This window comes from Marmota marmota, unplaced genomic scaffold (assembly GCF_001458135.2).
Source record: "Marmota marmota marmota unplaced genomic scaffold, marMar, whole genome shotgun sequence".
NCBI lineage: Eukaryota > Metazoa > Chordata > Mammalia > Rodentia > Sciuridae > Marmota > Marmota marmota.
In genome coordinates this window covers 30,610,450-30,636,201 of record NW_025999949.1, presented here as the reverse complement: position 1 = coordinate 30,636,201, position 25,752 = coordinate 30,610,450, and the positions used below count along the sequence as shown (strand labels likewise).

The following is a 25,752-nucleotide window of genomic DNA, read 5'->3' as shown; positions in this document are numbered from 1 at the left end:
TGATTACTGTTGTGTCACAGGTCCTTCTTGACTCACTGGATGATTTATGGAAGCCAATGAGATGACTTTAAAATGCTCATCTGATTTGTTGTTACCTTGAAGGGTTCGCCTTAGTGTCAGGAGAACAGGTCTTCTCAGGCTGGCCCTGCCACCTCAGAGTGGCCCTTACACAGAAACTTGCAAAATGGGAATGAGGTCATCCCAACAGTTAGTGGAATGAACAGGCAGTTCTGGATTTATCACACATAAATCTGGGAGGAGTAGTGACAGCTACAGAGGAAGTCCTACCTGCTTCTTTGGTCTCCTCTGCCTGTTCCTGTCTCTAGTGCTACTGAAATACTTTTGGTGACTGTCATGTGCTGAAACAAGTATCTGCCATTTCGGCAGCAGTGAAACTCATACAGGAGCCTTCTCTGTGTGCAGGATCCCTGGGGATGCTGCTCTGCATCAGTCATTTCAGAGAGCAGAGGGAGAGGATGAGTGGGCAGGCTCTAGAAGCAGGTAGTCTGCCTGTGTTCAGATTGCTTACCAGTTTTAAAATGTTGGGCAAACGCTCACTTTCCTTATCTGTAAAATGGGCATGATAGGTAGGATGGAATAGTCGGAGACAGTTGGCCATGTTAGAGGTCCTCAATAATCATTAGCTGGTGCTCTATCTTGTTTATCGTTTGTGTTGCCACATTGAAGGGTACAGGCTCTACGAGGCACACCATGCTTTTATTTTCTACCACATGCAAAATCTGACAGTGTCTATCACACATTGGCAGGTGTTAATCACTGGCAGTCATTTGTTTCAATGTATATGAGTTTAATAAATGACAATGTGTTTTCCCATCTGCGGTCTAAACCAGCCATGATCGAGGAGAAGGACAGAGTCTGATGTCAGCTCTGCCCATGACTGCCGTGGGGACTGATCTTTCTAGCTGTGCTGCAGTATGAGGCAGCCTGCTGCTCACACCTGCAAGCCAAGCCACTGCTGGCCCTGTGTGCAGATGCCTCCCAGGCTGAGCACCTGCTGTCTGCACAGCCAGGCCCCTCCTCCAGAGAGGGAGAGGTGGGAGCTCAGCTAGAGAATTCTAGGACTTGTTCCAAATTCTTCTTCTCTTGGAAGAAGCAAAGACCTGGAAAAAGGCCTGGTGTCTTTCCCTAATGTGTGGCCCTTACACAGAAACTTGCAAAATGGGAATGAGGTCATCCCAACAGATAGTGGAATGAACAGGCAGTTCTGGGTTTATCAAAACAGCAGAACAAGTGAGCAGGGGCACAGGCCTATAATCCTAGTGACTCAGGAAGCTGAGGCAGGAGGATGGCAAGGTTGAGACTAGCCTCAGCGACTTATTGAGGCCCTAAGCAATTTATCAAGACTCTTCTCAAAATAAAAAAGTAAAAAGGGCTGGGGCTGTGATTCAGTGGTAAAGTACCCTAGTTCAATCCCTAGTACCCAAAACAAACAAACAGACCCTCCTGTCCCCAAACAACAACAAAACCAGCTGAACAAACTAGTTGTATTTAGTCTCATGGAGACTGAATTTATCCCAGTAAGACTGGTTCTGTTAAAAAATCCCAGAAAGTGAATAGATCAGCTCTTGAACACACATGATTGCTGTCGTGAGTGACACATCTCATATCCCTCTGCCTTCTTTCTTATTTTTTAAGACTTTTCTTTCAGCAAGTTTTTCCCAGCTCCTTCGTCCAAATTAGAGGTCTCTCTCCTTTTACCCTGCATATATACCTCTCAGTACTTGCCACCCTGTCCACAGTGTTGTGTGGCCTATCTTCTCTTTCCCTAGACTGAGCTCCTACAGGACCAGGACCTGCTCTTCCATCTGGTCTGTGACTGGCCAGCTGTTCTTCCAGTGCTATTTGTTGAGTGAATGATGCTTTCATACGTCCTCCACCTCACTGAGTTCACTACTAAGCATTTGGTGTTTGCTTACTGAGGAAAGTAACTGTGCTGTCTTCTGTCTCTAGGCTAGGTCCCACCCAGCTGAAAATCTTCACTTGTGAGTACTGCAACAAGGTCTTCAAGTTCAAGCACTCATTACAGGCCCACCTGAGGATCCACACCAACGAGAAGCCATACAAGTGCCCCCAGTGCAGCTATGCCAGTGCCATCAAGGCCAACCTCAACGTGCACCTGCGCAAGCACACCGGGGAGAAGTTTGCTTGTGATTACTGCTCTTTCACTTGCCTCAGCAAGGGCCACCTCAAGGTGCACATCGAGCGGGTGCACAAGAAGATCAAGCAGCACTGCCGTTTCTGCAAGAAGAAGTACTCCGATGTCAAGAACCTCATCAAGCACATCCGGGACACACATGATCCACAGGACAAGAAGGTCAAGGAGGCCTTGGACGAGCTCCGCCTGATGACCAGGGAAGGCAAGCGGCAGCTGCTGTATGATTGCCACATCTGTGAGCGCAAATTCAAGAACGAGCTGGACCGTGATCGCCACATGCTGGTCCATGGTGACAAGTGGCCCTTTGCTTGTGAGCTTTGTGGCCATGGGGCCACCAAGTACCAGGCTCTGGAGCTGCATGTCAGGAAGCACCCCTTTGTGTACGTCTGTGCCATCTGCCTCAAGAAGTTCGTCAGCTCGATCAGGCTGCGCTCCCACATCAAAGAGGTGCACGGGCCAGCCCAGGAAGCCTTGGTTTTCACCAGCTCCATCAACCAGAGTTTCTGCCTCCTGGAACCCGGGGGAGACATCCAACAGGAAGCCTTGGCAGACCAGCTGCAGCTCGTGGAGGAGGAGTGTGTGTGCCAGGGGATGGATGTGCTCAAGGAGGAGACCTGTCCTGAGGCTGCTCAGCAGGATGAGGGGCAAAAGGAACTGGAAGTTCCTGTTCAAATGCCTGTGCCCTTGGCCCCCACTCAGGTGGAAAGTACTGCCCTGTCTCCCTGTGAACTGGAAACCACGGTGGTCACATCAGATTTGCATTCTCTAGCTGTGGTTTCAGATGATTTTTTGTTGAAAAATGATGCCTCCTCTACTGAGGCTGCTGCTGCTGCTGCTGCTGAGACAACCCTGGATCCCCAGCATGGAGGCTCAGCCCAGACTCAGGGGCAAGAAATCACACTATTGCTGCCCAAGGCCAAAAATGTAGGACCCACTCAGGAGACCGAGAGTGCTGAGAGCCCACCAAGCGAGGGCCAGAAGGCAGCTGTACTTCCAGCCAGTGAACCAGATCCTAGCAGATGTCTCAGGTCAAACCCTGCTGAGGCTGCAGACCTCCTTCCTCAGGCGGCCGATAGTCGGGACATCATGTGTTGTCCTGACTCTTGCAAACCTGCCTCTGAGCACCGGCCTGGCAGCACTGCATTCATGAAGGTGTTGGATAGTTTGCAGAAGAAGCAAATGAACACTGGCTTGTGTGAGAGGATCCGGAAGGTTTATGGAGACCTGGAGTGTGAATACTGTGGTAAGGAAAAGCCGCACCGGGCGTGTGCCAAGTAAAGCTCTCTTTCCCAGCAGCCCTGTCCATGCCCAGGATTCTGTTACCTCGGGCTCTACTTGAGCTCATGTCTCTTTGCAAAGAACAACTCTTAAATGAGCCACCCTCCTCCATGGTAGATAGGAACAGGTGACCCTGTGTTGCAGGTAGCAGTTGGCATCTTTGGAGGCAGCCAAGATGACTGCACAGTTGACCGTGCTGGTTTGGTCACATGCACATGCTGAGGGTTACACACAGCCTCTGTCAGCACTCTGCCTAAGAAGAATCTTTCTTCTGGTATGTGACAGGTGTCAAGTTGAGCTGTGAGTTGTGGCCACTTCTAGGTGAGCAGAGAGAGGGTATGAAAACGGCTGCAGCTCTTGGTAGAGAGGCCCCAAATGGCACCCTTCCAGTGCACAGTGAAAGCACGACTCCTGGGTCTCCTGGGAGTTGGGATGCAGGGAGTGGGGAGCCCAACTCCACACCCAGTGTCCTGGGACTGCCAGTGGGGTTGGCTTAGAGACTCCTCCGGTTGTGCATGTACAGCATAGTGTTTGGTCCTCAAGGAACATTTCTTTCCCTTCCCCATCCCTGACAACATGCACAAGGTGATAGAACCTTAATATGTGCAATCTGCCACTGTTGAAAAGTAATTTACAGACAGAATTGTGGTGGAAAGCATGAAGGGTGACCTGGACAAGCACGTAAGAGAGAGATCTAGTATTAAAAAATAATAATAATTTTTAAAAAATTCAAATTCAGTATAAAAGAAACTTCCTTGTTCTCATGTGAAAATATTTTTTTAGGCAAACTTTTTTGGTACCAAGTGCATTTTGACATGCATGTCCGCACCCACACCCGGGAACATCTGTATTATTGCTCCCAGTGTCATTATTCTTCCATCACCAAAAACTGCCTTAAACGCCATGTAATTCAGAAACACAGTAACATCTTGCTGAAGTGTCCCACTGACGGCTGTGACTACTCGACTCCAGATAAATATAAGCTACAGGCACATCTTAAAGTTCACACAGAGCTGGTAAGTAGCACGCCCGAGTGGCAGCCCTGTCTCCCCTGGGTGCTGATTGCTTTCTCAGATTGATGCATATGGAGGTGTCCCCGCTGCAGGCCATCCACATGTGGATGTCCAGTTCTGAAAGCAGAGAGGGCCTTCCCCTCCCAGCTCCTCCTTCACGGAAGGCACCACGAGACTGCTTTCACAGCCAGGAGTCACTAATATTTTGAAAAAAAATGATTAGAATGAACAAATTGCTTTCTGTGCAAATTTGTCAGCGTCTGAGAAACGTCCCCAGAAGAAAGATCTACAGAATAGAAATAAAGCAAGGATTTCTGAAATGACATTTTGAAGAGTTACCAGCAATGGGGATGATGATAATAGCTGCCACTGAACGTTGTTGGGAGATTAAATTAGATAACAGATTAAATTAGATGATTGTACTAGGAGTATTGGGCACATTTAAGAACACAGAGAATGCTAGTGAGGACTGTTGTCATGTTATTGTGTTATTTGTCGTAAAGCACTCATAGTGTCTGTGAATCACTTTTATTAAAAAAAGTGATGTGTTAATTTGAGGTGCTGTCGGTATTCACAGTGGCAGTATTGGTTTAGTTCTCTGGTGGAAGATCATGTAACAATGAATGAATGCTTATTTTTGTAAATTTCAACTTGACTCAAGAGGCTAACACCTGAGAGTGATCTGAGCTGTCTCAAGTCATAGAGTAGGCACACCTGGCCCCAGGGGTGGTTGTGTTTTAACTTTGTATTGTTTACTGGCACAGATAGCACAAGATGAGGCTTCAGAAATTTGGTGTGCTGCCATGGCTTTGTGGCATAAAAACTATTAACCCCCTGGCATTTCGTCACTAAGGGTGAAGTCAAGGTATTTGGGTACAGTGGGTTTTGAGGCTGAATGCTGGCTTCCAATATTGTCTCCAGCATGCTCACAGGCTCTGTGGCTTTGGACAGATCACCTGTCCTTTCTGAGATCTTTTCACAGCAATTTGTGTGAAACATAAAAATCCATTTTATATGCATGCACACACGTTTACATACATGCTTACATATAAACTCAGGTACATATATACAGATTTATATGCAGATGTGTTTACATACCCCCTCCCCATGTGCACATAGATGTTGTGGAGCTCTCCTGTGGATACTGGGAGGTTGTGTGGAATACTCTAGGTAAAAGAGGTGGGCGTGGTGCTGGCCTTGTGGTTGGCTGTGTGTGGCTTCTGCTTGGCATCCAGCACTTCCTGGTTTACAGTTTTTCTTCTTCCTTGTTTGTCTCTCCTCTCATCCTCCCCACTCCTCCTCCTCATCTCCCCGCCACCTCTGAGCAGGCCATCAAGCATCAAGGCATGTAGTTTGTAATTTTTTATGGAATTACTGCATGTTTGACATTGCTTCCAGTTCCCTCTTAGGGCAAGAAGAACAGAGGTGGCAGAGTTCACTAAAGTGCCTTTGCCGCACGGTCTTCTGTGGTTGAGAGAGAGAGAAGCTGGTGTGAGAGCAGCTTCTTGGGAGAAGACCTGTGGGTGGTGGGTGAAAGCAGGAAACACACTGCTGGGCGTTAACCCTGGCACCCCATTTCCCACGTGCAGCCTTGGGCTGAGTCCCATCACCTTTCTGTGCCTCAGTTTACCCATGCTGAGCTGAGGATGAAGTGAGGGACGTTTGTCAGTTTCTTCTAACAGTGCCTGGCCTGGATAAGCACTGTTGACTGTAGCACCCTGGATTTCCAGGCTTTGAGCCTTAGGCTGAGTGAATGACAGCTGGGGCCAGTTGTGGATGAACTTGGCCGGCTGGGCTGCCTCGTTTATTCCACACTCGGGTTTTGCTCCCATGCCAGGTGTGTTCCAGGAGGCTTCTGGTCTAACCCAGCTATCTTTTTGCTCCATGTTGTTGCTCAGCTTCTTGCCACACTGGGGGCCTGCAGTCAGCAGGGGAGTGTTGGAAACATCCCCGAGGTCATTGGCTTGAGTCAGAAGCCTCCATTCCTCTTGACGCTGGCATGTCTCTTTCTGTGGGTTTAAATCTTCCTTCTAAGTGCTTGTCTTATCAGTAGGAGGCGAAGGCACCTGGGGAGGTAGGGGCTGTTTGCATCCTGTGCGCTATTTACTTAGTAATCTCCAGGAGCAGAGGATTATTCACCACCTGGGCAGCTCAGGAGGCTTCTTATCTACACTCTCCTTCCTGCCCCGCATTGTACCCATTGTGTTGGCCAGTCATCCTCAGCCACACTGTTCTTGGTGGGTTTTCTGCCACTCTGTCATTTGGAGGAGCAGGTGGAGGTAGGCTTTGTCCTTGGAGGGCAGAGGCTGCGTGGGTGCTTTCTGTGCTGCTGTGTGGCCCACGCTGTGCTAGTGAAGGTCTCTGTGCATTGCTCATGGAGAGGTGCAGGGCTGAGCACGGCAGCGTGACCTGGCCAGCCCGTGAGAGCCATGCTGCCCTGCCTGTCGTCAGCATGCGCGTTTTCTTAGCAGTGTTACAGTGTGATTTCCTCCTTGGCCACACTGACATTTGCAAGTCTTACAAAGGAGACCTGTTCAGAGATGAACAGCTGCTGCTCCTTCTGAAGCAAGAGGTCATCATCTCCAGCTGGGACTTCAAGTACAGGTAAAGTGGGTCCCTGCCTCTAGGCACTCTTCCTGTTGTTGGGGAGAAGCGATCAGTGAGGGCAGTAGGCAGTGGGTGTGAGCCAGGTCACCAGGGTGCCTCATGCCCTGTGCCCTCCAGGGAGGGCCTGCAAGGAGGATTCTGAAGTTGATGAGCAGATCTGGGTCAGGCAAGAGGACGTGGGGGCCAGGGCCCAGGAGACTCTCTGGCACAAGCCCAGGGAAAGCTTTTTGATTCTGTGCCACATGTGTGCTGTTGCTGCTATGCTGGGAGCATGATTTATGAAAAAAGGTACCAGTATTTTGAGTTTAGACAACACTTGTCTTTGAGCCTGTAAATTATTTCTGTAATGAAGCCACGGGTTCCATGGGCAAGCCGGCACTGGGAAGTCTTCTGCTCCCCTGAATGTGGATGCATTTGATCTGATAGTGAAGCTGCTCTCTCCAGATGTTCTACGAGGAATTCAGGGTCTGCAAGGAAAGTTACCAGGAATTTTTTTTTGTGGTAATAGTTTTATTGAGATATAATTCACATGCCATACAGTTTGCTCATTTAAATGTGAAATTCAGTAGCTTTTATTGTATCCATAATTATGTGACTATCAGCACAATTAATTTTAGAACACATTTGTCATCCCATGAAGAAGCCCGAAATTTCCATTAGCTCTCGTCACTCACTGAGCCCCTACTTTCCATCTCTTGATTTGCCTGTTATGGACATTTCTGCCTGAGCCGCGGTCTTCTGTGACTGTGTCTTTCATCTTGTCATCGGTAGTGTAGCTTGTGTTCACACTATGCTCCTTGTCATAGCTGGATGGCTTTGTGTTGTGTGGATGCTCTGCACTGTGCTGAGTTTGAGGGACACTTGAAGCTGTATTTCTGGTGGTAACGTCACAGGGTGGAGCTCCCAACTATAGACTATCCTTAAAAACATTTTCAAAAATTTGAAAACTGTAAGAAGAAACTGCGCCCCATCCTTGTTCAGCAGTGCTGTCTTCAGGGGCCCTTCATTGCCCTTGTTCTCGTCGGGAGTGGTGTCATCATTGCCGTGATGCCGATGAACTTAGGGATGTAGGTCACAGGACAGGGTGGCAGCTCCAGTTCTGTACCCTTGTGCAGACGTCTTCATTTTTCTGAGCTCTGTTTCCCTTCTGCAGAAAGTGGAGTGACACCTCCCTGCTTTCTGAGATGGGGGAACGAGTGAGAAGTGAAAGAGCCTAAGGATGTCCTCGTGGTGGAGCTGAGGAACCTCAGGGCAGCATCTGGCTGGGTTAGGGAGTGGCACTGTTAATCGGGAAAAGCATGGAGACTGGAGCTTTCTTCCTTTACCCATGACCCTGGCCATGGGAGCGGGTTTTGCTATAATTCTGGCTGGGATTTTCCATATTAGCTTCAGCTTTTACTGCTTTGAGCTCAGATTTCCATGCAGAGCAAAAACTAAAGCCATTTAAAATAGCAGCCCTCTTACCCTTTAAAGGGCCTATATCTAGGTCCATTCCTGTTGCATTAGGATGCTGGGATAACTTGGCAAATTGCCAATTCTGTGACTCTGCCCATTCTTTCTTAGCTAAAGATATATATAATGATTGAAAAGAGTGTGCACATCTAGCATAGCTTCTTCCCACCACTTCCTCTTTTCCATTAGTAACTCTGTGGTGTCAGTTCTTAATCAAAGATATGCAATCATCTCTTGGTATCCATGGGGATTGGTTCTAGGTTTCCCATGATGCCAAAATCCAACGATGCTCAAGGTCCTTACATAGATTAGTATAGTATTTATGCATAACCTCCCAGGCATTTCAGATTGTTCCTAGAATTCTTATAATATCTAAACAAAGTAAATGCCATTTGAACAGTTGTTATACTGTTGACTAGGGAATAATAACAAGAAAAAGTACAGACTTTTCTTCCCAGTATTTTGCATTCACAGTTTGTCGAATCCACAGATGAGAAACCTATGAATATGGAGGGCCGGCTGTATCGGCATCAAGGAAATTTGGGGACCTAGTCAAGGAAGTTAGTCGATGACATTTCCAGAGCAAATTCTTTTTTTTTTTTTTAATAGCATTGTATAAACTCTGTAAAGAGGAGACTTAGAAAACACAATTTTAGGAGAAGGAAAGGGGGCTTTGGGTTCTGATATGCTGAAGTTCAGATCTCATATCCATCTCTGTGATTTTGGGCCAATTGCTTATCTCCCCTGAGCCTCAGTTTTCTCATGTAAAATGGGGATAAGGTCCTTTCTCCTATTTCTCAGAGTTGTGAGGATTAAATTAGAAAATAAGTCCAGAACACCCAGGTTATCATTCTTTCAGAGGAAAGATTCATGGGTCATGATCCATGAGAAGCTTGTGAAATCCATTTAGTATGGCATGGCTAGCTATTTTAAAAACAAAATAGGATAGAATAAAATAGAACTACTTAGCAGTGTTCACCCATAGCCAGGGCGAGGGCTGCTTTCTGGGTCCTGGGTTTAAGGTTAAGCATTCCTCTGTGAGTGCATACAGTGTGCTGGCTGTGCTGTCAAGTGGGCGACCTCCAGGGGGTCCTGTTTTAGAAGTCTGTGGCTTATAATCCATGGGGATTGGTTCTGACCTCCGTGATGTAATCAGTGACCTCCTGAGTCACAGTCCAGTGGGGGCAATTGTTAGAGTGCAATTCCTGGGCTCCCACTTTCGTCACAATTTGAGGGGCACTCTGGGATCCTGTCAAAGCAGTTCCTCCTAACAGAAGTGTGAAACAGCAGGGAGCCAGGCTTATGGTGTGTGACATGACACTTCATTCCCTGTGCCTTGGACTTTCTCTGTTTTTTGTTAGGGGAAAAAAAAAAACCTGTTCATTTATTTTTATTGGTACACTATAATTATACATAATGGTGGGATTCATTATGCCATATTCACATGTGCACATACATAGCAAAACCCAGAGAAGGTAGAGGAAGCTACCTTTGATATCTTTCTGGAAATAAACAGGTACTTCGGGTCAGTATGTATTTTTATCGAGTAGAGGAAACCATTATTTAAAGTGATTGAATATGGTGTTCTTCTTTTTCAAGAGCTGTAAGAATGTGGTCTTGTCTTATTGGATCACAAAGCAAGCTGGTTTCTCTGTGGTCCTGTTGGGGCATTTCATCTACTGTGCAAGAGGCCTTAGGCGACCAGAGCTTGAATGTAGAATATCTGTATATTAGCAAGAGCTGAGATTAGCACTGAAAGTGTATGTCGTGGCAAAACAGGACTGTCACCAGTGGAAAGTAAAATCTTCTGCCACAGTCCTCAGTCTGGTGCTTCTAACTTGATCAAACCTACCCGACCTAAGCGCCGCATTTCCTGGGCCTCCTCCCTCCGCGCTGATTGGTGGGCTCTGAGTATGGGTGTGTCTCTCTAGTGAGCTAGTGAGCTAGTGTGCCCTGGGTTTCACACCTTCATCCCTGGCACGTAACGGGGTCCTATAACCTTTGAGGAATGAGTGAGTGAGGCTCTAGAGGTAAGTAAACCCCATGACCACAGAATTTATTTGTGAGAAGTTGTTAGTGTGAAATTCCCTGCCTGTGTTTCGGTGACTTGATATTGGGTATTTCATAGAGCCACTTACTCATGCGTGGGTTACATACATGTGGTGTGGAGGTTCAGTTTGATATTGTCACCCAGTGCTGGTTTTCAGTCCTTTGGGGCCCAAGCCACCTCCTCAAGGAGCTCCGAGTAGTGACTGGGCTGTGCACCTTGGACCTGAGGCTGGCTCTTACCACTTACCATGCCGTGGCTCATGCTGGCACCCCACTTCTTTCAGAGGGTCCTGATTGCTTTGAAGGTGCCTCCATCTGAACACACAGACTCCAAGGCCTGGGCTCTTTCGAATTCATATGACCTGACCTGTCTCCCACTCCCCAGCCCCTGCCAGGAGTTCTTTAAACCACAGCTCTTTTTAAATTTGCTGTGTGTGTTTGGGCTTCATCTCCAGGAAGAAACTGATATTTTGAAATTGAAGTAAATGGGTTCCAAGAGTCCACCCTTTCCCCAACTCCCTCCAACGCTGTCTGTGTCCTTCTGGCAGTCTTCAAAGGCATCACAAAAGAGGAGTCCTTATAAGCTCTAAGATAAATTGCTTTCAGACTATCAGGGATTAAAAGAAGAAAATCAAATAGCAAGGGCCCCAGGAGATCAGTGTGAACTCCTTCAAAGCCCTTCTGAACACTTCCATCAGCCCTGATAATGAGGGTGCTCAGGGGCCACTAGGGTGGTGGGGCCTCCTCCAGGATGGTGCAGGGAGGGCTCAGTGCATCTTTCCAGCATGGCACTGTGAGCACAAGGTCGAGGGCAGTGCAGGACAGTGTCAGGAGTACACTGAGAAGCAATAAGTTGCTTGATGTAGCCTGGTGTTGCAGTAGGATCTGTGGTTGGCCAGAGAGCTCAGGATGGGTCCTCGGGAATTGCCTGGACTCAGACATGTGGGCTTGGCAGGCATTTCTGGGTCCCAGTGTTTGGGGGGAAATGTGTTCAGACTGTTCTGAGAGACTTTTATTTTGTTTCTTAATTCAACATCCCCTTTCCTAAGTGTGCTCTGGGGAACACCAGTCTCAGGAGATATTGTGCAATAGCACAGAGAACCAACCCACAGAGGAGTTTGGGGGTACTCATTTAGATACCCTTCTCATAGAGATTTCTGGGGTACACTAGCCCAAAATAAGGTCAGCGTCTTGTGCCAAGTTGCAGGATGACATGCAGAAGTGTAGTATGTGAGCCGAGATGGATGAAAACCCCACTTGCTCTGTATGTTCTTGACATCCTTGGGACCCCATGAGTGAGGCACTGTTTTTATTGCCATTTAATAGAAGATGAAACGGAGGCACTGGAAAGTCAAATCCCTTGCAAGTTCCCAGCTCTTAAGGGGGAATCTCGGGGGCTCTGAGACCTGAGTCTGTGCCTCTAATCATAGCCTCACAAGAGTGCTCTGGAGGCCAGAGGCCTGGTTTGGATTTCCATCCCTGCCCTTTGTGGTGGCATGACCTTGGGCACGTTCTTGTGTGTGTGGTGTGGTGCTGGTGGTATGTGGGTGTGGCATGGGCTGTGGGCATGCCTTCTCTTCACTGAGGCAGGGATGCACTTACGGGGTGCTGAGTTCCCAGGTGGGAATTCTGCCGCCAACCCTCATGTGAGCATGGACTGTTCCCAGGTCCAGAGTGTCTCTTTAACCAAGGGCTTCTGTGAGTCTTGCTTTCGGGTTTCCTTCATCTGCATGCAGAGGTCCTTCCCACCAGGCTTTGGCTGTCCACAAGACATGGGCTTGGGAGGTGTGTCAGAGGAGCCCACACTGAGTGGCTTACACGGCAGGCATCTGTGGTCTCAGACTGAAAGTCCAGGGTCAGCATGTCAGCCGGTCGCTTCCTTCTGAGGACTGTGAGGGAGCATCTGCCTAGGACTCTGTCCTGGCCTCAATGTCCTTGGCCTGTGGGTGCCTCAACCTGAAATTCTCCCTGAATTTGTATATAAATTTCTTCTTTTTATAAGGATACTAGTCATGTTGGATTACGGCCCACCCTGGCAACCTCATTTTACCTGGGTCACTTCTGTAGCAACCTTTTTTTCCCAAGAAGGTCACATTCTATTGGAGGTCAGGACTCCATTATAGTAATTTTGTGGGGACCTCAGTTTAACTCATAACACCGACTCTTCTGGGGAAAACTGATGTGAAGTAGCTCTCAAGTGAGCTCTGGGAGACAGGGAGATGAGCAAAGTATATGGTGGGGTCATCCTGAGAGCTGCTCCTGGTTGGGTGTGTAACACCGGTGATCACGGTTGACCAAACTGCCACTGGTACAGAATGAACTCGTTTCCTGCAGCCTTGCGGAAAGGTCTTGGAGTGGCAAGAGGCCTCCTGCGGGGACACCTGGACACTCCTATTCTAACACCCGACCCTTCTCTCAGACTTTGGCCTCAACTTCTCCATCTATAACATGAACATGAGCAGCTCTTTCCTTTTGTGGTTGCTGGGAATCTCAGTATAGTGACTCACATGAACCCCTGCAGAGCACACAGCCATCCCTGGGAGTACAGTCTGCTGCTGGGTTGTGGAGTAGCACTGGTCCAGGTGTTAGGACTGTGGCTTGACCCCAGCCCCAGGACTGGCTTCTAAGCCCCTTCCTGAGACAGAGCTGATTCCCGTCCCCTCCACTGAGCTCTCTGGGCTGTGCAGAGCCCAGTGGAGGCAGTTAAGCTCTTGGAAGAGTGCACCATGTGTCTGCCACTGCTGATGGTGGAGGTGGTGGTCATGGTGGTAGTGACGATGGTGATGGTGGAAGTTACTTTTCTACAGATGGCCAATCGATTGTGTTCTCTTTCTATTAAGGACAAAAGGAGTTATTCTTGTCCTGTGTGTGAAAAGTCTTTTTCAGAAGATCGATTGATAAAGTCACACATCAAGACCAACCATCCTGGTAAGGTTATGGATTTTGGAGTGGAAGTTTAATTTTAAAATGCTTATGTTTATTTTAAAACTCAGCATTTTACATTAACTGTGCTATGTGGGAATGAAGAGGGATGAAGACATGCTAAATTCGAGGGAAATAGTCATTCGTATTTAAAGCTGGGATAGCTATGTAGCTGTTTCATTTTTTGCTCTCATCTGGTCTTTAGCTCTGCCTTCTTCCACCCCTGGTGGTTTCAGTGACCCCTCTCCCCTTCAATGTGAACCCAGATGCCTTTCCATGGGTCTCCTCAGCTTCAGCTCTGACCTAGATCCTTCCTTATGCCTGGCCCTTGTCCTAAGTTGGTGTTATCCAAAGTGGTGGTGCATAAGTGGCATTGGCCCCACCAGACTGAGAGGCTTCCCTGACTTGGAGTGACAGTGTGGACCTCTCACCCCATACTGCTCAGATGTGTGACCCATGACTACCTGGGCATCCACACGAGGAAGTTACACTCCCTTGCCTGGTTAATTCCTGTTCATTATCCTCCCTCAAAGCCCTATCCTCTGGGAGGCTCTTGTGGCCACTCCGCCTGCTGACACTGTGGTGTGCTGGCCGCTTGTACTCTCCCTGTCCCCCACGGGATCCTTGAGGTGGGGCTTCCCCCTACACATGCAGGGCCAGGGAGAGCAGACGCCAGCCCTCTGCACTGTGTAAATGTGTGACAGTCCAGACATGTGGCTCTCTGCTCCTTTCCTCTTTCCTCTTTTCCCATCTGCCCTGGCATAAAGGAACCGACTCGCTGATTGTGAATGACAAGCCACGGAGGCAGATAAATAAGGGAAGGGCAGTAAACACCTCTGTTTCTCTGGGAATGGACTGCCTGAGCCCTCATCAGTGTTACAGCACATGGGCCACCTGATGCTGTGAAGGCCCAGTTCTGTCCTTCACTTGGTAACCTGTGTCTTAAGTGACCAGTGGCCTAACGTGAGCCAAAGGTAGTCATGTAAAATTTCCAGCCTTTGAAGAGAGGTGAAACATTCTTTCTTCATTATTTTAAACTTTATTATGGAAAACCTCAAATTTGAAAGTACACTGAAGAAGTTAAGGACTCCATGTATCCATGACTCAGCTTTCACAAGCATCTGCATTTTGCAGATTCTCTGTTTGTGTATCTACCTTATAAACTTTTTTTTAAGAATATGATATGCCATTTCCCCATGAAAACTTTACGAATCATATCATACTAAGTCAGAGTTTTCTCAACCTAACCACTGTGTCACCATGAAAAGCAAAATTAACAGTGAGTCCTTCTTTCTACTTGTATTTGCTCATCTAATCTTAAGTGACAGGCATTTTTGTTTAGTGATTATGTCACTTGCCTGTGGCCCCCCAGCCTTCCCACCCAGACCTTTTCTCCATGCTATTGATTTCTGAGAGAAACTGAGTTTCTTTTGTAGAGACTATGTTATGTTCTACATTCATCTGATTATTGCTTTGGATTTTTCTTCACTCCTTGTGTTTTATGGTCAACAGATGTTGTATCTGAAGCTTTATCAGATTCTGATTTAGCTTTTTAGACAAAAATGCTATCTCATGACACCATGAGGCATGTCCTGACTTGCGCCTGCAGGCGTAGGTGCTGCTACCCTGGGCCGAGGGCCTTCATCTCCCTGACTGCTGTCTACTTCTGTTTCAGAGGTCTCCATGAACACCATTTCTGAGGTTCTTGGGAGGAGGGTCCAGCTGAAGGGGCTCATTGGAAAGAGAGCTATGAAGTGCCCGTATTGTGATTTCTACTTCATGAAGAATGGCTCAGACCTTCAGCGTCATATTTGGGCTCATGAAGGTAAACAATTGTCTTTCCATATGGAGCAGCCATTCAGTTTTGTGCTTCCATGCTTCACTCTGGGAGTCTATGGGGAGGAAGCCCTGTCCTCACGTCCCTACGGATGGGCTTTCTTTAGCTTAGAGAGCTGTATCCACCAGCCAGCTGAGATCATTGATGGCATCATTACCTGATCAGCTGCATTTGCAGTGAGCAGAGGTTGCACTTCTTCCTAGCTCTGGGTCAGTTGTACTGAGCTAAATCACCATGCCTCCCCTGCCAGAAAGCAGGTGCCAGATGCAGGACACTGCCTTATTCACAGCAATGGCTTGGTGCCTGCCATGGTGCATTGCCATAGCGGGCATGAAGAACTGTTGTGTTGTTACAAGTGAACGGAACAGAGGCAGCGATGGCTGCAGGCATGTGGATTGCTGCCAGTCATGTCATGGGGAGAGATTCTGAAGGTGGGAGTGCCAAGTGGAGATGAAGTCATGCAGAGAGGATGTGGGCTGTGCTCGGGGCTTGTCTGTGGGAAGCACCTGGAGCCAAGCCACTCTCTGGGATTAGAGGAAGTTGGAGGTTGAGGTTCTATTAGAGACTAAGGATGAGGCAGGAGCGAGGGCCAGGAGGAGACCCTCTAGACTTTAGCAGTAGCCCCTTGCCTGCCTGTTAGGAGCCTGAAATGTGGCAGGGGGAGAACAAGACTAAAGAGGGGCTGAAGGATGAGGTATTTTCTGCAGTGTGGGATAAAAATGACCTATTGTAAGCCACGAGGGGAACTGTTAGGAAGGGAGAGGCCAACAGTCCAGGAAAGAGAAGCATAGCTGGTGGTATAGGAGCCTGGAGGAGCCAGAGGCTTGGAGACCAGAGGCCAAGGCTGGGAGGTGCTTTTTCATTTATTGGCATTTACTGATGCTTGTGGGCTGCCAGGCAGTGTGCTCAGTGCTTTGCTCACACTATTGGACTCAGTACTTGCAGTAACCTTAGAGACAGGTACCGTGGGAATATAAACCACCAGGGATTTGGAGCAATGAGGTCTTGGTGTAAAACCTACAGTAAAGGCTTCCTGCATTGGAGCTGGAGACCTGGGATGCTACTGTACCCCCTTGGGATGTGCTTTGATGTGTATTTACCATTTGGGAGAAATCTAATATTTTAAGCAATTTTAGAATTCTGATAAAGTTTCAGAAAAACCAAGGACTTCTGCTTTTCATTGGAAAGTCCTGATATTATTATTTTTTGGCTAGTCTGACTATTTCTATAGTGATGAAATCATGTAGGAAAAAAAGCATATTTGTGCACACTGCAGTACTTGATTCCATGGAATTGACCCCTACATGATAACTATTCATTCTCTCTGTTCTCTCTCAAAATGATACACGGAATAAGGAAAATAGAAATAACAACCAAGTAAATAAAAGAGGAAAACATTGAAAATACCAAGAAAAATTAAGAAAACATGGGAAGTAGCTGTAATAATTAACTATGTGTAGCCATGTTTTTATACACATAACATTCATTGTTCGGAGGATCTGTTTTTGTTCAGGGTTTCATTGTGGTTGAGTGATGCACTGGGACTATCCCCACAGCTGTTCTAAACACTGGCTCCTGTGGGTAAGAGCAAAGGAGCATGGAGGGGGCAGAATCTGGTCCCTCCCAGTGGGGTTGCCTCCCGGGGAAGCTAGAGGTCTTCACAGCCAGGCTGGCCACTTCAGCTGCACCTCTTCCTTGACCACACGTGACATGAGGGTGTAGAGGTACACAGCCATCCAGGCACAGCCGGGCACTGGGAGGGTGAGGAGTCTCTGAGCTGCAGTGTGGCTCTCCTCTCTCCTCTCAAGATGAAGAACAGAAGTTAGGTCTTTGTCTTCTTAGGACTGTGAGAGAGCCTCTGTCTGCATTCCTGAGCTCTTTAACCTTTTAGAAGAACACTTGGTTAAATAGTACCTGAATATAATTCAATTCTTCTCACATTTATGAAGTGTATTCCTCTTGTGTGGACTCCTCCTTAGTGATGATATTGCTGATCTGTCCATAGCTGCGACTGGTGTTTGAGAGCCTGGTCAGGGTACTGGATCAGCATGTGATCCAGAAAGACTGCTCACCAGGCTGGGACCAGGCTGCAGCCTGTTCTCATGCAGGTGTATTAGATGTGAACTGCCCAGAACACAGGCCAGCAGCCAGAGGTTCCTTGGGAGGTGGTTGATGGTCTTATCACTTACAAACATGATGTCTGTATTCTAAGCATTAGTTCAAGGTCACGCAGCTTATTATGGTTGTGGTTAGATTATTACTGTTATCTCCAGAACCCCAGCTCCATGATGGGTTTTGGTGGACTGTGAAGTATGCTAGTCCCATAAGTGTCTATGCCCCTGGACACATCCTACAGTCTCTTTAAAGCCTCCATTTTCTCAACTCCAAAGTCATAGATGTTATGGACAGTGGGTGAAAATGTCTGGCCTGCCAAGCATTACCCTGTGTTTAGGGCTAGGGAACCCGCTATCTCTGACCCTCATAAAATATTACCTGTGCTTTAATGGCTATTTACTTGTCTGCATCTCCCTCTGGACAGCTGGGGCAGGGACCAAGCCTTCTCAGTTTCAAGATTAGCCCTCAGAGGTTAGTGTAAAAGTAGGTCCTCTATAGATATTTGTTGAATAAAGGAATAGTTTGATGCCAGGTGCTCCTACAGTTTGAGTCATTGGCCCCAAAATGGTGTTATAAAGCTGTTAATCCTATGAATTAATGTTTGTTTTCACATTTGATTTTGAGTGCCCAATCACGTTGATTTTTGCAAAGGCCCTTGGGGTCCTTGATTTTGTTTATTTTAACTCAGTTCAATTGAATTTAATGACTGTCGGCTCTGTAAGTTGCTCAGAGTTTCTGTCCCCTGGGATTTCCCAGACTACGGGGCAATGCAGATGTGAATAGCTTTCAGTATTGTGCTGTGAACATTCTAGCAGTAAGGTTATAGGATTTGGGAACCCTGACAGGTGGGAAATCTATGTGAGAAGGTCAGAGAAGGCAGCAGGGGGGAGGCAACTTGGCTGCCCAGCAGGAAAGAGCATTCTTATGTGAGGGACAGGTTAGAAAGAGCCTGGCACTGAGAGTGTGGAGTGTGTTCAGGAGGAGCAAGTGTGCCTCCTTGTTCAGATGGACACTGTCAATGTAAATCTGTTCCTTTGGATTCATACACACACACACACATGCAAGTGTGTATGTGAAAATGATATATACTTTTTTCCCCTGGTAGGTGTGAAGCCCTTCAAATGTTCTTTATGTGAGTATGCAACTCGTAGCAAGAGCAACCTGAAGGCTCACATGAATCGTCACAGCACTGAGAAGACCCACCTGTGTGACATGTGTGGCAAGAAATTCAAATCCAAAGGAACACTGAAGAGCCACAAGCTACTTCACACTGCTGATGGTGAGCCAGCCACCCCAGTGGTGCTCTGCAGATCTGTGGCTTGAGGCTGGCCAGCCAAACCCAGCAGAGGCTGTGGTGTCCCTGGGGCAGGTGCACGGGGGTGGAGGAACAGAGATGGTTTTAGAGAGTGGATCTTCCCAAGGTGCACTAAGGTCCTGGCCTGTCTTTCTTTGTTCCCTGCCTGACTTCCAGAAGGTGCAGGATGAATACTCTGGGATGCAGTTGTGTCAGTGAGATGTGGGGGAGAGAGCTTCCTGGAGTGAGGCATCCTTAGAAGGCCTTGAGGTTCAGAGAGTTTCTGCCTTCCTTAGCCACCATTCCACCTGGAGCTTGGAGACCCAAAGAGGCAACTCTGATTGCACCTGGCTTGATTTTTCAAGCTTGTGCCCTTTTCATCCAAGCCACATTAGGGCTCCTGTGTTCAGTTCAAACTGAGGCTCAACCTAAAGACTTGACTTTGTGAAATATACCAAGTGGATTGTTGGTTTCATTCACTCCTTGAGAACCACTGGCTGATTATGTGTGTGCCAATCCTGATGGTAGATTCTCAGGGTGCTAGTCTGTAGGCACCATCTTTCTTGTCTACATAAGAAGACACCTTGCCTCTATTCTTGCAGCAAACTCCTACCAGCTCTCCCACTTCTGCCCCAGGATCCTCTGTCAGGATAGGTCAGTAATTGTGCTGATTTGCTTTCATTCTAAGTAAAAGCCCAAATCCTCTCCAAGACCCAGCTCCTGCCTTCAGGGAGGCTGAGATGTGGTGGGTTGGGGGCTGGCGGGGAGGCCACAGTGAGGATGAGTACTGGAATGTGGGAGGGCCTCTGGAGCCCTGGGGACCAGGGTAAGAATCTAGGAGGGTGGAGAGGCCTAGCACTGAAATGTGTCCCCTGGCATGGGCTGGACCCAGGAAAGGAGATTTGTTCTAAGAAAAAGGCAGCTAAACCACAAAAGGCTTTAAATAACTGTATTTTTTACTTAGAAACCCCACCTGTATAAGGGACTTGTGAATACTCCAGATCTATAAATTTTACTTATAAAATTTTCCATAATTATATACAAAAATTAGTTTCCTGTGAAGGTCAAATTTCTCAGCAGTGATCGTTAACTTCAGAACTTAGGGGATAGTATAGCTGTTAGGTCGTGCCTTGTGTGTATGTTCTGAACATCAGTCCTGTAGTGTGGATCCTTGGCAGGAATTGGGTTGAGCTTGAGGGACTGAGGGGAGAGGCCCTGGGTTGACTGGGATTCCGCGAAGTGATTGGTTAAGGGCTTGGTGAAGGGAGAAATAGAGCCAGAGTCATGACTGTTAAAACTTGTACAGTCCTATCTGCATACGGTCATCCATAATCAAAATAAAAACTATGAGGGTTAAGCAGCCAGGCGTTGATTAGTAAAGGCATCAAGGCCATCTGTTGAGTGTGAATTCTGTACCTCCTCAAGCAGTAGCCTTACTTATCTCTCCTCTGTGTCAACATCTCAGCAAGAATCATGTTTCTTGACGTCGTTGCACATTTCTTGCTGAAATCCTCAGTCATGAAGAGCAGCTGTCCCCAGAGCCAGGGGAGTCTGGAGTGTTCCCTGCGCTGTGGTAGCAGGGTCAGGAGGCATTCATGGGGACTGGAATGGGCACAGTGGCCTCGGGCGTGGCTGAGGATCTGGGCTGTGTGGAAAAAGGCTGTGCAATGGTCAGGATGTCTGCCCAGGTGGGCCCTGGATCACCAGTGTTGCCTTAGAGGGAGGATGTGAGAAACCCATGTGATAAAAGAAACTTTCCTCATTGGGGGATAATTATTAGTTTATGATTTTGATAATGGTCTTAAAAATCAATAAAAAGTAAAGAGAGAGAGAGAGAGAGAGAGAGAGAGAGAGACAGACAGACACTGACTGACTCACTCCTCTAGAGAGGAGGGGTCCAGAGCTGGTGCCTGAGGGAGTTGGGGGTTGTCTTGATCCTTTATAGATTTCTTCTTTATGCCTTTCATCTCATGCTCCCTCCTTCTTTTATCTTGCCTATGTGACCAAAAGGTGGGAATGAACAAAAGGTGAAAGGAGCCACCCTGGGCATGCCTCTCCCTATTTTCTACACCTGCCCAAAAGGTGGGAAAGGAGCTGCACAGGGGTACTCATTAACAACTCCTTGCTTTGGGAAGAGAGTTCCCTGGAGATGGATGGTAACAGGTAGGAGGAGGGGAAAATGCTCTGGAGGTATTAGCATTTTATTTCCTTTTGAATTAGACCCCATCTTTCTGACCCAGTCATTCATTATCTACACTGATTATCTGTCCTTTAGGGAACCCTTACTACTGTGATGGGGAATGGGAGATGACCACTCTAGCTGCTTCAGGCTAAGAGTGGGTGATGTGGGGCAAGCAGTTTGGGTTTCCCTTTTAGGAATGTTATATAAACCCTAACTCTTTATTTTATTTGTTTATTTTATGTGGTGCTAAGGATTGAACCCTGTGACTCACAAGTGCTAGGCAAGCACTCTGCCACTGAGCTACAGCCTTAGCCCTTCAACCCTAATTCTTTTTAGACTAGTTTCTTTAAAGAATAAAACTTAATAGACATAAGAAATTATCTTGATACATAAGAAATTATCTTGATAGATAAGAGCAGATTGCAGAAACCCTTATTACTTTTAACACATAGGGGATTAAAGTTTTGGTTTATAGCAGTACAATAATATTTGACTTTAGGAAAAACCTTGAATAGCTTTAACAGATTGTACCAATTATAGCCACTTAGTCACACATAAACTTTTTGAGATTTACCCTCCATTAACCTTCTATAATTTACTTAGATATTCTATAGCTTTTTACTTTACTACACAAAAGACTTTCTCATCCAGAAACATTTCTTTTTCCTTCTACTTTCATGCTAAAATATATTTCCATCCTTAGACCTTTCTTCTGTCTCTTTCCTAGCTGTTGACCCCTTTTTAATTCACATGTTGAAACAGTCCTTGTGAAATTTCTGAATTTAGACAAATTATTCTACTTTAATAAGATGAAATAGTTTGTTTTTATATTAATTTAATTGAACCTCAGTTGAAAACTTTTGTACTCTTTGTATGTATAATTATATCTAATAGTAACCTGGTTTATAGTGAAGACACAGAACCAAAGCATTTGTAAGCCTTTTTCCATTTACCAATTTATGAAAACACATTTAGTGTTTAAATATATTACCTTCTGGAATTTAAGAAGTCAAGAGTTGTTGATTTTATACTTAGCAGATGATGTTTTAGAACTTTAACTTTGCTAACAAACACGTTTATGATTAATCCCATAGATGTTAAAACTGATTTACTAATTTTTAACAGTAAAAACCAAGATAACAGACAAGTGTAGTTAAAAGTATTTGCTGTCTCTTCCCTGTTGGAGCAAAATCCTGGAGGCAATAGATATTACATTCTAGACATTTTATAGAAACTAAAACTCTTAATTGTTTGACCATCAAGAAAAATTTGTGAGTTAATAATTTTAAAGACATATTTACTCTCATCTGTTTACCTAATTTAAATTGAAGTTTTTTTTGAAGTTACGTGAACTGGAAGGTATTTGGTCCATTTCTCATTTAAATTTTGATTTATGAGTGATCATTTATCTATATACCAATTTTGATACCATATACATGATGTGTGGACACAAGTACATATGTAGACACAACAATACAATACATAGGTATGCACATATAAATAAACATTCAGGAAACAAAGATGTTGTAGCTCTTTATAGGTAGATCTCTACAGGTTGGAGACAATGCTAATAGTAACCTATCTAATAGTAACCTGTTAGTAATCTGTTTTTAACCTGTTCGAAATTAAAATGGAGCCTCCCAGACTTTTACATTATGACTTAAATATAGGGCAGGTTTGTACAGCTGGAAATGTTAGATGTAAAGTCCAATAGCCATTGTGGACACTGAAATCAAGGGTTCAGGTGACACTTGTCCTTGATGGCTATCAGATTTATTCTCAAAATCACCATGTCTGTGTCTTTCTTATGATTTTGTGAAAGTAGATTTTTCCAATGTATTTGAGAGCTAATCCTTGAAAAATTGACCTCTGAACAGAGAGTATTAAAAACTTCTATAGTTAGATAAAATAAAACTTATCAGAAAAATATATTAACTTAGGCACACAGGATCAAATGTCAATTCACTATAAAACCACAAGCTCAAAAATATAGAAAATTTAAAACAGGAGTTCTAAAACAATGACATGTCCATAATTACTCTACAAAGGAGCATGCAGAACTGCTTTATCAGATCAGATGGCACTTTTGGGTGAGATTAGAGTATGTCCAGTTATTTGAAGAATGTGAGAATCCTGACATCCTCAGGTAAAGAGTCTCAGGGTAAGGAAGACTTGTATATATGGGACCATCCTATTTTGCCTCCCTGTGCTGTAGTGTTTAGGGAGCAACCTATTTAGTAAGCAGGTGGTAGAGTGCAAGAATAGGTAAGATGCCAGCCATTTAGGTCTCACAAGCAGCTTGAATTTAAAGTGATACCTTTTTTTCTTTTTTCGAACTTTGGTTAAAAAGTAGTTTTGGATGATTGCCTCTATAGCTTACATTTCATGTGCAAGTCTGAGAGAATTAGGGATCTGGCACAATCTAAGAAGTAAGGAAAGCTGATGTTCTGAATTTGAGAAGCAAAACCTCATATATAGGGCATTTTAACCATTTTTTCTTTTGTTGAATCTGTCTCTTAAGGTGTGATGCTATAGTTTATGTTTCCTCTGGAGACCAGAGTCTGTTCCCCCAGGTGGTTTGGATGCAGAAAATTATCAGACGAAAATGAGGCACTTTTTGAGCGTGTGTGGTTCAGACTGAATCCCAACCTTTCAGTATTCAGACTAGTGGTGAACCTGGCATAAGTGTTGAAAATGAAGCTCCCACCTCAGTATGAGAAATAGAACCCAGGCTCCTGGACCAGAGGAGACTCCATTTTGTTAGGGTCATCTCCCAACAAGCTTCTCACAATCAGCAACACCCGTCTATCGCCACGTGGTCTTGCCTGATTTACTGTTGCCTCATTGGTGAGAGTGAATGAAGCACTCTGGTCTGCCCTGTGACAGACCCTGCAGGATTGAGGGTTAGCAGCAAATGTCTAATGTCTTCTTGTCATTATAAACTTCCAAATGTGAGGACCCATGGGGAAAATGACTTAGAGTGGAGCATATTCCTCTGGTGTCTGGAGAGGAGATCCACAGAGAAATCTCTAAGATCCCTTAGCTAGTGGCCCCAGCCAGAATCTTGCAGTTGTGTCAACCCTTTTTTTTTTTTTTTCCTTGTAGCCAAAGACAAACTGGGATTAGGGACACTGTCTACTGATGCCAGATATGCTATGAGCCTGGATGGGACAGTGAGAAATGGCTTTGGCAGAACCCAACATGCCTAATGCAGAGAATAGGTGATTAGGAGACACCTAGGTCCTGAATTCCCTTGCCCGAGTCTTGCAGCATGTTGTCTTGCACTACCTGTATTTAATTAGCTTGTGGGTACCCATTATTGTCCTCCAGAAAGTGACAGAAGGGCACACCTCAGAAAAATGTAGGGTGCAGAGGAGCTTACTTCAGTGACAATCCCGGCAGAGCCCCCAGCTAATAACAGTCTTGAAAATAAGGATCAGGTAATGTTTCCCAGATATTGGAGATAAACAACTGAGAAATGCTGAGGCAAGAGCAAATATTAAATTTTATTTAAGAAACAGAAGGCTGGGGAGGGAGAGGAGAGGGCTCCTCTGACTCCTCAGAGAGAAGGGAGGCCAGAGATGGTGTCTGAGTGAGAGGGAGGGTCTTGCCCTTTTATAGATTTCTGGTTTCCTTTCTTAGGCCTCCTCTTCCTCTTATCTTGCCTATATGGTGACCAGAAGGCAGGAAGACAGCTGCAGGAGTTGATCCCTCCCCTCCCCTCCCCTGGAGACTCTTAGCAACTGGGTGATGTGGAGTGTTATCTATCCATTTGCCTTTCTTTGATAATTGGCTACCTGTTCTTTGCCCCAATCTCAGTTTCATAACATTTATTAAATTGTGTATTCATGAAGTTCAGTGTGCTGTTTTTCTATCACATGTTTTTCTATCAATCTGGCATCTTTATAGAGAAATCAATTTTTCCAGACTTATTTTGCAGAGCTGGGATTCCCTAGGATGTAGGGTCTGGTTCTGAAATGTTGGTCTATCTCAATGATTTTTGTTCTAGGTCATTGTTTTGTAAGATACTGCTTTAACAGAATTTTATTATACACATTTACATTATTTTATTTCATTTTCTTTTAATTTTTATCAATATTTTTTAGCTCTCATTTAATTATTACTTCTTTTATAAACTTGGAATTTTTCAGTCAAGTTATGAAAAATGCCTTCCTCTTCCTCTCTGGGGAAGACCGAGCCACTCCATTTCATCTGTGCTGAGCTTTGTATTCACCAGGAACTGTGTGCACAGAGATCCCTAGGCTGCCTGGCTGAAGCTCTAACCATATAGTCAGCCTTTTATTTAACAGTAAATGTTGCTTCAGAGCCTGTCAGAGATCATTTGGTTTTTATTGTATTTATTGTATCAGTATGATTTCATAGGTCCTTCTGTAGAGAAGCCACAAGTGGTAAGTGGAGCTGGGGAGGCCTGGCTTTGGGTCTTGTCTGCTACTTATTGCAAGTTGACTTAGTTTAGATTGCTTCTCTGAGCCTCATTCGTCATCAAGTGAGGATAGTTTCACACCCTATAGTTACACACCCTGTGCCAGAGGGGTCTGAAGCTCCAATGAGCAGATTGCACCCCATGCTCCCTGGACTTTCTCCTGCTTTTTTTTGGCTGCCCCTGCCAGGCTCCTGTTCTGTCCTCCTGTCTGCTTCTTGGACGGCTACAGGGCTCTGTCCCTGGTGATTTCCTTGGTGTGCTTACATGCTCCATGCTCTCCCTCTCCACAGTCTCAGCTTTAGACTCCATTTATGTGGAGGGCTTCCAAACTTGTATTTCCAGCCCAGGCCCCAGGCCCTAGACCTGCTGCTGTAATTGCCTCT

The 25,752-nt window shown here is 45.9% G+C and overlaps 1 protein-coding gene across 8 annotated transcripts in view; it reads left to right on the top strand.

Annotated features, from left to right (window-relative positions):
* The window catches only part of Zfat (zinc finger and AT-hook domain containing), a 179,049-nt gene that overhangs the window by 66,742 nt on the left and 86,555 nt on the right, over positions 1-25,752 (top strand). For all 8 annotated transcript variants that reach the window (XR_007347257.1, XM_048802174.1, XM_015486509.2 and 5 more), the window contains 5 exons: positions 1,972-3,419; positions 4,238-4,470; positions 13,416-13,503; positions 15,173-15,322; positions 18,555-18,728. Coding sequence is in view for 7 of the 8 variants with exons in the window: in XM_048802174.1 (XP_048658131.1) it covers positions 1,972-3,419; positions 4,238-4,470; positions 13,416-13,503; positions 15,173-15,322; positions 18,555-18,728 (2,093 nt within the window). In the remaining variant the exon portion in view is untranslated. The remainder of the gene's footprint in view (positions 1-1,971; positions 3,420-4,237; positions 4,471-13,415; positions 13,504-15,172; positions 15,323-18,554; positions 18,729-25,752) is intronic.